Genomic DNA, 12,916 nt, shown 5'->3' with positions numbered 1-12,916 from the left:
AATTTTAAATAAATTGTTTTTGAATTTTATTTACTTCTTTTTATTTAAAATAAGTTCCTATCAAAAGAATCGACAAGTTTAAAAGTTTTTCCTACACTTTAGTTATATCTACTTTTATATTTCGTAGGCTTAAAATTTAAAAACTAGAAAAGATAGAAATTTATATCATTTCTGTGTAGTATTAGTTATATAAAATGGAACAGTTTTTCAGTTTTAAATTCAATTTATTTTGAAACATCAATGAAAAAAAACCAATTATCAAACAGACATAAATTTAAAAATGCGTTAACATGTGCATTCTCTCTTTCAAATAAGTTATTTGACCAGAAATTACCGAGAATACATTATAATTATAAAACTTACTTTCAAGATTTTCTTCTTCCAGTACATTATTAAATTTCATTACCACCTGGTAAGACGTTACAAAATTGGTGAAGTAACCCACAACTGCGTCGAATTTTTCGGGCTGCCCATCTAAACACGGTATGCGATCGTGATCGCCATATAAGTTATCATAAATATCATTATAAAATTCTATAATAATATCAGCCATGTGCGTGAATACAATTTCATGGTTACTTAACTTAGTAAGATGTTCCTTAACGGTATTCGAAACTCGGTTCAATGCCGCTGTTTCCAGACTGTCCAAAACAATGGAATCGTCATTTAGTAAATCTTTAATATGACACGTATTATGATACGCCACAACAGTTGTTTTTTCATTTGCGTTATCGATCAAAACGATTTCAAAGTTATTGGTTTCGTGGCCCGCCGTCCATCCTGCTAATACGGGTAGTCTGGGTATCAACTTCTCCCAGGTACTTGTTGAAATGGCGAAACTTTTTACCGACTGCTTCCTACATAAGCGAATCTCGGGATCGAGGGTGCCGTTCACGAATCCCGTTGTCAGGAACAACTCTCTAGAAATGTGGAATCTACCGTTGATTTTTCGTTCGTTAGTTACGCCAATCTTCCTCTTACCAGCTTCTTGATTTTCCATGTTGCTCGTTTAAGGTCTTCTCGAATTATGATACACTCCTCTGTCGTGTTCCACGGTTTTTATACTAAATTTCCTAAGTAGCTATCGCGAAATATCTATTGTCCTTGACTGTTCAACAATAAAAACAACACCGAGTTAAAAAACCGTTACAAGAACATATCAGAAACCGGCCCCCGATTCACAACTCAAAAAACAGCCTCTTTAGATCTGTGTCAAAAGGCTGGAGTTGCTGTACCTGAATGCGGTACCCCCGATTCATTCCAGAAATTTAAAGTTTATTTATCCTCCTATTCTATATTTGTTTATAAATTCGAAAACAGAGTTCCAATTCTAATTTTAGGCGAAAATGACCCTACAGATACCAGACCACGCCTCTTTCTACTTAATGAGAATAATCACTATAACGTCATAACAAATTTAAAACCATTGTTTAGTCACGAACACTTTTGCGAGAAGTGCCTCACACCCTACTGGCGTGTTCAATCTCATAAATGCAATGATTTTTGCTTTAAATGTATGCGTCCGACTGTTTGTCATGGACGTGAAAAAACATGCGACTCCTGCCTACGAAAATTCTGGGGTGACGATTGTTATAACAGCCATTTGGTTCCTGTTGGTAACAAAAAAGCCCATTGCGAGCGGCTTTACCATTGCAAAAGCTGCTTTAAAATAATTGATTTCGTAAAGGTATGTCCGCACTAGGCCAAAAATTGCGCTAAGTTCGCTACGTTCGCTACGCTCGCCAATCACGCCGAGAAAACCAGCTGTACGCACTTCCAAATTTTCCGCGCTCAGCGTACTCGACGAAGCTGGCGAGAGAGAGAACGAAGTTGAAAATGTTCAACTTTTTGCGTCGGTCTCGCCAGCGAACGCGACGCACATCCAATCAGCGACCTTATCTTGGCCACGTGACTGATGTCGTACAATGTTATTTCCCTTCGGCAGAATTTAAAATATTCTACTCACCTGAGGGTTACGTAAAGACGTTCCCCAGGTGAAATACAGTTGCGAAATTGCGTTGATTACTCTTGAATCTCTAGTTTAAGCAGATTTAATAAATAATCAAACTGTTTTGGTGTCATTCGACAATGTTCAACGAAAAGCCTTTCCCCGTATCTTTCGTAATAATAACGCAGAAAAGGTTAGAAAAATCACCATCTTGTTTTCTATCTTGGAATACTTCCCTGATCCATATTCTTCTTTTTCTATCTTTTTTCCGGTTATTTCGCAATAAAAGCATTGAAAGAATTAAATTATTTTCATGTGCCAAACGCTTCACTCTACTACAGATGGGCGCTATTTTTTCTTTGGATGAAGAGAGAAATATCCCACGTGACCAAGATATGGTCGCTGATTGGATGTGCGTCGCGTTCGCTGGCGAGACCGACGCAAAAAGTTGAACATTTTCAACTTCGTTCTCTCTCTCGCCAGCTTCGTCGAGTACGCTGAGCGCGGAAAATTTGGAAGTGCGTACAGCTGGTTTTCTCGGCGTGATTGGCGAGCGTAGCGAACGTAGCGAACTTAGCGCAATTTTTGGCCTAGTGCGGACATACCTTAAAACGTACTACTAGGCATAGCTGTGGGGAGATTTTCTGTCATATATGTGGGAAGCATCAACCCAGCGATCATTTATGCTACATTCAAGTGATCAAAGACAAAACAATCAATGTTAACCCTTCTAAAAAACCACGCAATAATTTACCCGAACTAATGTACGTTTTCTTCGACATTGAATATATACAAACGAAAAGATGCCCAGAAAAGTTGGGAGCGTACGAGCATCAAGCCATCTTATGCGTTAGTATCTCGGTCTGCGTAGACTGCATTGACGAAACGTCCCTCGATTTTAATTGTATTAAATGTAATCAATTTGGGCCTCGCAAACAACGCTTCACAGGTGGCAAACCTATTGTTTCGTTCCTAGATTACTTGATTAGCTTATTCGACGTGAAGAAAGTCATCGTGGTGTCTCATTTTGTAGTAACTATGACAACCAACTATTAATTAGAGAAATAATTAATCGTGACGAGAAATTTGTACCAGAATCATTGAAAATTAACGGAACTCGGATTTTAGAAATGAAACTATCAAATATATTATTCCTTGATTCATATAATTTCATCCCAGTCGCTTTATCCAAGTTTCCCGCTACTTTCGGTCTCCCTAATGCCGCTAAAGGGTATTTTCCTCATTTCCTTTTCAACGTAGTGGACCACGAGTTCATTATTGACAGACAGGAGGAGACTAACTACGTATTGGAGGACACTACCACCGACAGAAGCTTACGGGTGTCAGTATTTCACCAGGAAAAACTTGGACACTTTCTTAAAATGGCACACTTCAGAAGTCCATAAGGGTAAAGGCTTTAATTTTTTAAAGGAACTTTATCATTATTGCGAAAATGACACTCTACTCTTATTTTTGGGGTGTTTAACCTTTCGGTCCCTCCTACTTAAAGTTACTAGCGTAGACCCATTTAATTGCGGCTCAGTTACCCTCCCAGGCGTTTGTTCCTATGTCTATCGTAAAAATTATCTCAAATCCAACACCATTAGCATCATCCCATCAAACTACTACAGACTTGGCGAAAATCAATCTTTCGGCGCTATTGAATGGCTAGAATGGACGTCTCACGAGAGAAACATTCTTATTCAATCCTCTTTTAGAGTTAGGGAGGTTAAAATCCAAACCCTAAAGGTAGATGGTTATTGCCCCACAAACAAAGAAGTGTTCGAATTCATGGGATGCTACTATAATGGCTGTAAAGTTCACTTCCCTATAAACAGAAACATGATTTTACATGGCGACCCCACTCAAACATTAAATACGAGGTACACAAAAACCGAGAAAAAAATTTGTAAACTAGAAGCCCTCCACTACAAAGTGAATGTCAAATGGGAATGCGAGTGGCTACAGGACAAAACAAATAACACCGAAATAAATGATTTTTTAAAACGCAACGACATTCGTATTAAAACAGCCAAAAGATTGAACCCACGTGATGCTTTCTTTGGAGGTCGTTGTAGCGCTAACAAACTGTACCATAAAACAGCTGGTACAGAAAAAATGCACTACGTTGATTTCACCAGTTTATATCCGTTCGTGAACAAAACGGGTAAAATTCCTATTGGACATCCTCAAATTATTTTAGACAATTTCCCCGATATCTTCTCTTTTGATGGCCTTCTCAAGTGCGATGTACTTCCGGCTCAAAATCTCATACATCCGGTTTTACCCGCTCGGATAAATGGTAAACTCACCTTTCCCCTATGTTACACCTGTTGTAAAACTCAATTTCAAGGTGACTGTTCACACACACCTGATCAGAGGGAGCTGCGGGGTACCTGGGTTACCGACGAGTTGAGATACGCCGTAGAGCGAGGATACAAAATCACGCGCATGTACGAAGCCTGGTCCTACAAAATAACGCAATACAACACAGAGACTAAACAAGGCGGTCTTTTTAAAGACTACGTAAACGCCTTTTTAGAGTACAAAACTCTGGCTAGCGGTTTCCCTGCCGATTGTATCACCCAGGAGGACAAAGAAAACTATGTCAGGAACTACAAAGAAGTTCAGGGGATAGATCTAGATATAGATAAAATCGAAAAGAACGAAGGGTTGAGATGCCTCAGTAAGCTTATGCTTAACTCTTTTTGCGGGAAATTTGGACAGAAAACTAGACACGCCTCAACAGACATCATAAAAGACGCCAAGACTCTATACGAATTGATCCTCAACCCCGATAAAGAAGTAAAAAGTCTCATGACTTTAAATGACAACACCATCTTAGTTAAATCAGAAGACATTGCCGAGAATGAGATAGCTCATAAACACACTAATGTCGTCATAGCCTGTTATACCACAACTATGGCACGCCTTCATCTTTTAAAACATCTCGAGATGGTAGGTGACCTCTGTTTTTATATGGATACCGACAGCCTGATCTACCTTTCACCAGATGGCGTCCCTATACTCCCCACGGGTGATTATCTTGGCGAATTAAAAAATGAACTAGAACCCTACGGTAAAGACGCATATATTTGTGAATTCGGAAGTGCAGGCGCAAAAAATTATTCCATGAACATTTACGATCCCGCAACAGAAAAAATTACCAATATAATTAAAGTTAAGGGATTCTACTTAAATTCATCAACCGAGAATCATGTAAACTTTGACATTATGAAAAAATTATTAGGCGTAAACAATCAGGGGAAACCTGAAATGAAATCTATCCAAGTACCCATTGGCCCCCAAATACGTCGCCTACCCAATCATACCCTCGTTACAATAGATCAAACAAAAATATATCAAGTAGTCGTCGTCGACAAAGTCAGAGTTTTCCCCGATTATACTACCACACCATATGGTTATCAAACCAATTGAATTTAAAAAAATTGATTTGTGTGTATATAATTTTTGTATTTTAATTAATATGTTTTATTAATATTAATTGTGATTAGTTTTATTACACTCAGAATAAAATTTGCCATTACTGTGAAATAATTTCTTAATTTATGAAAAAAATAATATCCCCACCAAAAAAAGACGAGAGAGCGAAAAAACACGACTCCTCCGACTTAGCAGCGGCCGCCATCTTGTATGCCATACTGGCTGCATACTCTCTATAACAAGTGCGAGATAAACGTGTTTTAGTTAAAATTTAAATAATAACACCTAATATTGGCAAACCCCACTGATTTTGCATAAGTTTTTTAATATAAATATAAAATCATTTTCGCACCTAAACCACCGCCAACCATGAAATCATTACCTATCCTCCCTGAAAACGCTATGAAATGAATTCGGACTGGGAATGGTCGGCTCTTTTGAGTTGTAGCGACAACATGTATCTTATTTTTTAAATATTAGTTGCCTCGCAGCTTTTCTTACTGCTATCAGAACAGTCGGCGCTGAAAAATCATTTTTAGTACATATAAAACGGGAAGCCTTCATATGAGCAGTTCCCACATGAGCGGATTTCAAAATAGCGGTCCTCATAACAACAGTTCTCTAAATAGCGGTTCCCGAAATGGCAGTTTACCCATTACAGCAATTACCGATTCAGCGGTTCTCGTAAACGCGGCTTACCGTTACAGCAGTTCTCTAAAGAGCGGAAAAACAGATATGCGAAAAACTATAGTTGTTTATTATGGTGTAAGCTGGCCCAGCTGGGTTATATGAACTCAAAAAGAACTAGGTCAGATAGGGATAATTTATTAGGTTAAAGTTGATTATTTCAACTAAATAGTATTAGGTCAGGTTAGGTTAGGCTAGGTTAGTAATATTTTGGAAATTGTTCTACGCCTTTACCAAAAAATTACTGTTTACAATTATCTACTTTCAAAATAAAATACCCTTTATCGAATTATAAAATAACCATTATCGAATTATAATATGCCTTTTCCAAAACATTATTGTTTACAATTATCTACTTCCGAAATAAAATAACCTTTCTCGAATTATAATATGCCTTTTCCAGAAATTTACTGTTTACAATTATCTACTTCCAAAATAAAATACCCTTTGTCGAATTATAAAATACCCTTTGTCGAATTATAAAATAACCATTATCGAATTATAATATGCCTTTTCCAAAACATTATTGTTTACAATTATCTACTTCCAAAAGAAAACCTATCTCAAATTATAATATGCCTTTTCCAAAACATTTCTGTTTACAATTATCTACTTCCGAAATAAAATAACCTTTCTCGAATTATAATATGCCTTTTGCCAAAAATTACTGCTTACAATTATCTACTTCCGAAATAAAATGACCTTTCTCGAATTATAATATGCCTTGTGCCAAAAATTACTGCTTACAATTATCTACTTCCGAAATAAAATAATCTTTCTCGAATTATAATATGCCTTTTGCCAAAAATTACTGCTTACAATTATCTACTTCCGAAATAAAATAACCTTTCTCGAATTATAATATGCCTTTTCCAAAACATTACTGTTTACAATTATCTACCAAAAAACATGATGTTTTATTAGGTCACATTCCTGATTAAATGATCACGGAAAATGTAGTAGTAGTTGAAACCAACGAATATAAGTGTATTGTTAAGAAATGCATCATTAGCCGAGCCGATATTGTAAATTAACGGATGTAAATATCAAATCTTAACCATAATTTTTAACTCAATGAATCTAAAATAACAATATAATCTTTAATATTTAAGAAATATTCAGGTAGTATTTATGAAATATTCATGTAGTATTTATGAAATATTAATTAAAAGACGCAGTAATTGTCTCGATTAGTAAAATCAATTGTCGGTAAGTGTACTCATACAAATGGGCAATTGGTTTAACTTCCTTTATAAAAACTAGTTCAAATAAAACGAATATTATATATTTCTCCTTTAATATCAAAAAACGTTGAAATTTCTATTTTAGAGTTGAAAATTAAGAATTTAGCAAAGAAGCTGGAAATTTTTGTGTCAGAAAATAATAAATTTTATCTTCTTTTAAATTTAACTTGATATATTAAAATTAAAGAATAGATTGACATCTTTTCCAGTAGATAATTGTTTGATATTGATATTTTAGTTTCATTGATTTTAAATAAATTGTTACTGACATCGGTTAATTTACGATATTGGCCAATTTATCATCCTAATAGTTTAAACAATTTCAATTAAACGGTTCAAAACCTTCAGGATAAGCTCAGTTTTATAATGAGTAAAATTCTAATTTATAATTCTAATTTTAAATTTATTTATCGTAAATAATTAATTTGTCGTAGATAATTCATCGTAGATAATTAGTTTATCGTAGATAATTAATTTAGTACCTTAGTGTAATTTATGTTGAAATAAAAATACAGCAAAGAAAGAGGAAGTGACGTACATATGGTATGGGTAAATGTTTGGCGGGGGATTCAAATGTCGATTTGGATATTAATTATTTTCTTTGACAGTTATATACACTAGCATACGTTACATCATTTAAAGGCAATATAATTATTATATAGGGCATACATAATTAACATATAGGTTTGAATCCGAGCTTACGCCTTCAGTCGCCATTCAGAAAATATCCATGTATATGTGACCCTGAATCCTTTACACTATGACTGTGACACACCTTCCTTAACAAAGGGAAGCAAAATTTTGAAACGGGAAATCTAGATGGTTGATCCCTTGCTTACTATGCGAACTCTCAAGATCCCGCAAGCCTACGGCGCAGACACTAAAAGGCGAGATGGAAGGCAAAATTTTACCGTCGTCCCGTAAGCCCACAACACAGACACTAAAAGTTGAGATGGAAGGAAAATTTGACTCTCGTGTCTTTCCGTCTCTTTCACATCGAAATGGTGTATTGTTTACCTTGCCTGAAAATGATTCAAGCCCGGGGTAATTAACGAAAAGTTTACCAGTTTCAAATGTGTTGCAAATACTTTTGATGGCGCGAAAGTATAGTTTATTTGGCAACTAATTTGGTAGCAAAAATACCTTTAAATGTATGTTTTCGAACCTTTGTGGGTGTTAACAGGTACACCTTTCGGTAATAAGGAGCATCTTTCAAAATTTTTAAAAGTTTTAATCTGACAATTGTTGAGGTTTAAATGATACCCATTACGGGATCACAAAATGCCTTCTTTAAGAGGTATTTCAGAGTACCTTTACACAACGGTATTTTGCAGTACCTTTATGGGGATGCATCGAAAAATACCTTGAAATGTAGTAGACAGTACGGTTGTTTTTTGCAGTGTAGGCTTGTGCGGGTGCACGGCTCGAGGCTTAAATCCGAAATTTTGAGCTTTGGTCCCATTGAACCGAAGTCCCATTCGACAGAAGGGCTTTTTTATGGTGTCCCATTCGACCGAACGTAGCCAAAAGGTGCTATTTAATTATAGTCTGATTGAACCGAAATTCTATTAAACAGGAAGAAGACATACTGTGTGGTTTTGCATTAAATATATTTTTAATTTCACAACTTATAATTGTTAAAATAAATGTGAGTTGAAAATGTATAACTGCACTTATTTTAACTACGTTTTAATTACGGCGAACCTCACCTACCCTAGCCTAACCTAACCTAACCTAACCAAATGTAACCTAACCTAACCTAACCTAACCCAACCAAACCTTGTTTGGAGGTAAAAAGATTAATTATATGAGTATTAAAAGCCCGCCTCTTACCACGAACAATTTATTAGCAATAATAGAAATATTTTGGAAAAGATGTCAGATAATTAATTGAAGAATATTTTAGAAAAGGTGGCAGCTAATTAAAAGGAGAATATTTTGGAAAAGGTGGTAGCTAATTAAAAGGAGAATATTTTGGAAAATAAGGCAGCTAATTAGTAGGAAAATGTTTTGGAATAGGTTGCAGCTAATTAATAGGAGAATATTTTGGAAAAGGTGGCAGCTAATTAATTGGAGAATGTTTTGGAAAAGGTGGTAGCTAATTAAAGGAGAATATTATGGAAAAGGTGGTAGCTAATTAAAAGGAAATATTTTGGAAAATGAGGCAGCTAATTAGTAGGAGAATATTTTGGAAAATGTGGCAGCTTATTAGTAGGAGAATGTTTTGGAAAAGGTTGCAGCTAATTAATAGGAGAATATTTTGGAAAAGGTGGCAGCTAATTAATAGGAAAATCTTTTGGAAAAGGTGGCAGCTAATTAATAGGAAAATCTTTTGGAAAAGGTGGCAGCTATTTAATAGGAGAATTGTTTGGAAAAGGTGGTAGCTATTTAAAGGGAGAATATTTTGGAAAAGGTGGTAGCTAATTAAAAGGAGCATATTTTGGAAAAGGTGTCAACGAATTATTGGAACCAAACCAAACCAAACCTGAACTAACCTAACCTAACCTAACCTAACCAAACCCAACCTAACCTAACCGAACCGAACCGAACCAAACCGAACCGAACCTAACCTAACCTATCCCACCCGAAACCAAAATATTAAGATTTTAATTTAAAACTTAAAGACGTTGATGGAACTACCATTAAGACTGTACTTCATTTTAAGCACAATTTGTTTATTAGTTCTATATATCTCTTGCCTTGAAAGGAATGAAAGTGAGCGTTTTAATTAGTATCACGGAACATTTACTTTTAATATTATTAACATACCTTTCGGAGATTCGAACGAACAACCTATCGCTTCGCAGTCCAACATCGTATCCACTACACCACCGAATCGCTGACGGCTAAAGTGTTTCAAATTATATTCATGTATTTTTTAGGGGCATATTCGGACGATTGGGATTTCGGTCCATCGGGAATATAGCCATTGGGCTGGAAATCTAAAATCATTGCGGGATATTCGGTCGAATGGGATTTCGGTCCATTGGGAATTCTGTTGAAAGGGACGATACCAATTTTGAAGGCTCGAAGGCGATATCAAGCCTAAAAAGGCTTTGCCTGGGCTCGATTAAGACACGAATTCAAATTTGAATCTCTTTCGAGTGCTAGTAGAGATCATTTAAAAGGAAATCCCGCAAACCAATAGGCAATTTTAAAAATGACGTCTTGCTAGAAACCAGGAAGAGAAAAATGTCTTCCATCTCTGCGTTTCCCTCAGGCTACGCCTTTTGTATAGGGGACTTTTTAAACCTGGATTTTTGGTCAGATCGCTTAGCAGCGGGTTTTTTTGGGCATTATTTTGCTCTACCCATGTATTTTATTTAATTTTGAGAAGGATTTGGGACAAGTATAGACATTTTAAAGCTCGTTAATAAGGCCTACTCGAATAAATAATTTTGACAAGTGGAAATGTTCGAATCCGGAATTATTAAGGCATAGACTCGGCTCGAAAGCCAGAAATGAAGGCTCGCACACCCCTTGTTTTAATCAGTGTTTCATAATATTATTACTAGGAAATAGAATAAGGTTACTTGGAAATAGAATAAGGTCTTATAGACCGTCAGCTTGACAATAGTAAGTCACGTCTAACCATTAATTTTAATCACTTTTTATTTTGGATAGTATAGACAAATAGTGGAAACGCGACAAACTGAGCCCATTAAGAGAAGGGTATTCTTTCATCACCGAGAAGTTATTCATACGGAAAAAGAACAATTACAAGACGCGAAAGGATTGAGCCTGAGATTTTTATGGCCGATTTTCACCGTTTTCATTTATGGAATCGTACTATCAGCTATTGCAATACTGGTTGAATGCATTTCGAAATTTTTAAGTCAAAAACATGAAAACAACAGAGTGATTTCATTTCAAATGAAATAATCTAGGATTGCTGCTTGCTTGACTATGAAAATAATTCAATATAAATTAACAGATTCTCATGTCTAATTACCAATTTATATTGTTTCATTCGTATGTATTTAACAATTTTCAAACATAAAATATAATTATATTTGAATCCAAAATAAAAGTCCTTAATGGCAAAACTGTTCAAAATTTAATTTTACATTTGCGAAATGCTTAACGTGATTGCTTAAAAAGGTATTTGGTATTCAATATTGTGCAAATTTATAAGAAATATTGCTCATTTGTTGAACTGATTAATAAAGTAAAACTGAGATTTTTCTCAACGTAAATGACTGTATTTCTGAAAGTTATCCTTAATAACCCCGCGATTGAACCGATACCACGAATATTTTCTAATAGCATTTTTCCCGTTCCTTGCTTCACTAGACTGTCATGCGTCTACCGCTTGGTTAACCAAAGATTTATGGCAAGTTGTGACGCGATAACCATGCAGAATTTCGGGTCTTTAAAATTAGCTAATTGGGAAAAGAATCTATCGGCGAGAGGACTTTGCTAAGATAAAATGACGTTGTATTTGTGATTACGCTTTATTTTGATTAGATCCTTTATGTACAGGTTATAAATAATAATAGTCAGTATACAGTACAGTACAGTATAATTTTCGTATACAGTTTCAATCTTGCATTCCATAGATAAAGTATAAGCCTTCAAAAGTTCTAAATGTTTCGTTATAATAAGGATGTTTAGCAGTTCAAGAGCGAGGCTAGGCATATATTTACATGTTATTGTCTTTGTTAAGATATAAAGTTCAGTTGAATAAAAACAATTTAGTTTCAGTTTTAAATATGTCTTATGTGTTAAAAGTCTGACGCTTAACAAATAAAATAAAAGTTACGATGTCTGAACTTGATTATATTTAGTTTTTCCATTTTAAAAACGAAAGCAGGAAAATTCCACATGATATTCCCTAAACTATATTGATCATTGACGAGTTCCAACACTTAATTTCTCGTTGGCCCTGTGAGAGCTATCGTAGTCAAACTAACCAGAACACGTTTTTACCTAATAAACAAATATATAATGTGCCAAAAAAAACTGATAAATCCACAGTTATACATAAAATGTTACAAAATTCGATTTTAAAAATAGTAATTATTTTTCAAAAACAGTTTAAATGTATTTACAAGAAGCGTGCAACGCCAAGAAAGGTTTCATTTGTACATCAATGTTAATATCGAAGATAGAAAGATGATATCTGAAGATATCGTGTTAATAAAACATTTGGCGTATTTATTATGTATAATTTTTAAATTCTAATACTCCCAAAATTTTGTGAAGTTTTGCCCATTTAAAATATAACACGAGAATAAAAATTTGCATTATACGTTTTTGAGAAAAGCATATTGAAACATTTCATATTAGAGATTCTTTACTCAATGCTTAACAATAATTGTAACTTATCTTTTAGTGGCAAATCCAGAAAATTAACTTTTCCCATATGAAATTAGGAATTAATTTCATTTAATATATATTAAATTCACTGTTAGCAGCACTAGTGTGAACTTTTATAAAAGGTTTTTTATAACAATCATGAAGAACTAACAATAAGATTATATTAAAATATAATTAAAATTGAAAACGTAATGGGATATAATCATAAGGAAATATTCTATATCATGGTCCCGTGCGGTCAATCAGTCTCTATATCAGGTTCTACTGATTGAAA

General features: G+C 34.7%; 1 protein-coding gene across 1 annotated transcript; it reads left to right on the top strand.

The window, feature by feature from the left end:
• The first annotated feature begins 2,289 nt into the window (after window positions 1-2,289).
• Window positions 2,290-5,386, top strand: LOC149640182 (uncharacterized). The gene is made up of 4 exons (XM_089850648.1): window positions 2,290-2,377; window positions 2,432-2,466; window positions 2,543-2,980; window positions 3,209-5,386. The coding sequence occupies exons 1-4, from the start codon at window positions 2,290-2,292 to the stop codon at window positions 5,384-5,386; spliced, it is 2,739 nt and encodes a 912-aa protein (XP_089706774.1).
• Window positions 5,387-12,916: the final 7,530 nt, after the last annotated feature.

This window comes from Phalangium opilio, unplaced genomic scaffold (assembly GCF_054372755.1).
Source record: "Phalangium opilio isolate 3A_F unplaced genomic scaffold, DU_Popi_V2 ptg000093l_1, whole genome shotgun sequence".
In the NCBI taxonomy this organism is placed as follows: domain Eukaryota; kingdom Metazoa; phylum Arthropoda; class Arachnida; order Opiliones; family Phalangiidae; genus Phalangium; species Phalangium opilio.
This window is presented reverse-complemented; position numbering and strand designations above follow the sequence as displayed.

What these genes read in the sequence shown, in the direction of transcription:
- LOC149640182 (XM_089850648.1), top strand. Translation starts at nt 2,290, where the DNA reads ATGGGCGCTATTTTTTCTTTGGATGAAGAGAGAAATATCCCACGTGAC. An exon ending in TGAGCGCGGAAAATTTGGAA is followed by an intron (nt 2,467 to 2,542) that starts GTGCGTACAGCT and finishes TTTTTGGCCTAG; the next exon opens with TGCGGACATACCTTAAAACG. An exon ending in TCGTGGTGTCTCATTTTGTA is followed by an intron (nt 2,981 to 3,208) that starts GTAACTATGACA and finishes TTTTCAACGTAG; the next exon opens with TGGACCACGAGTTCATTATT.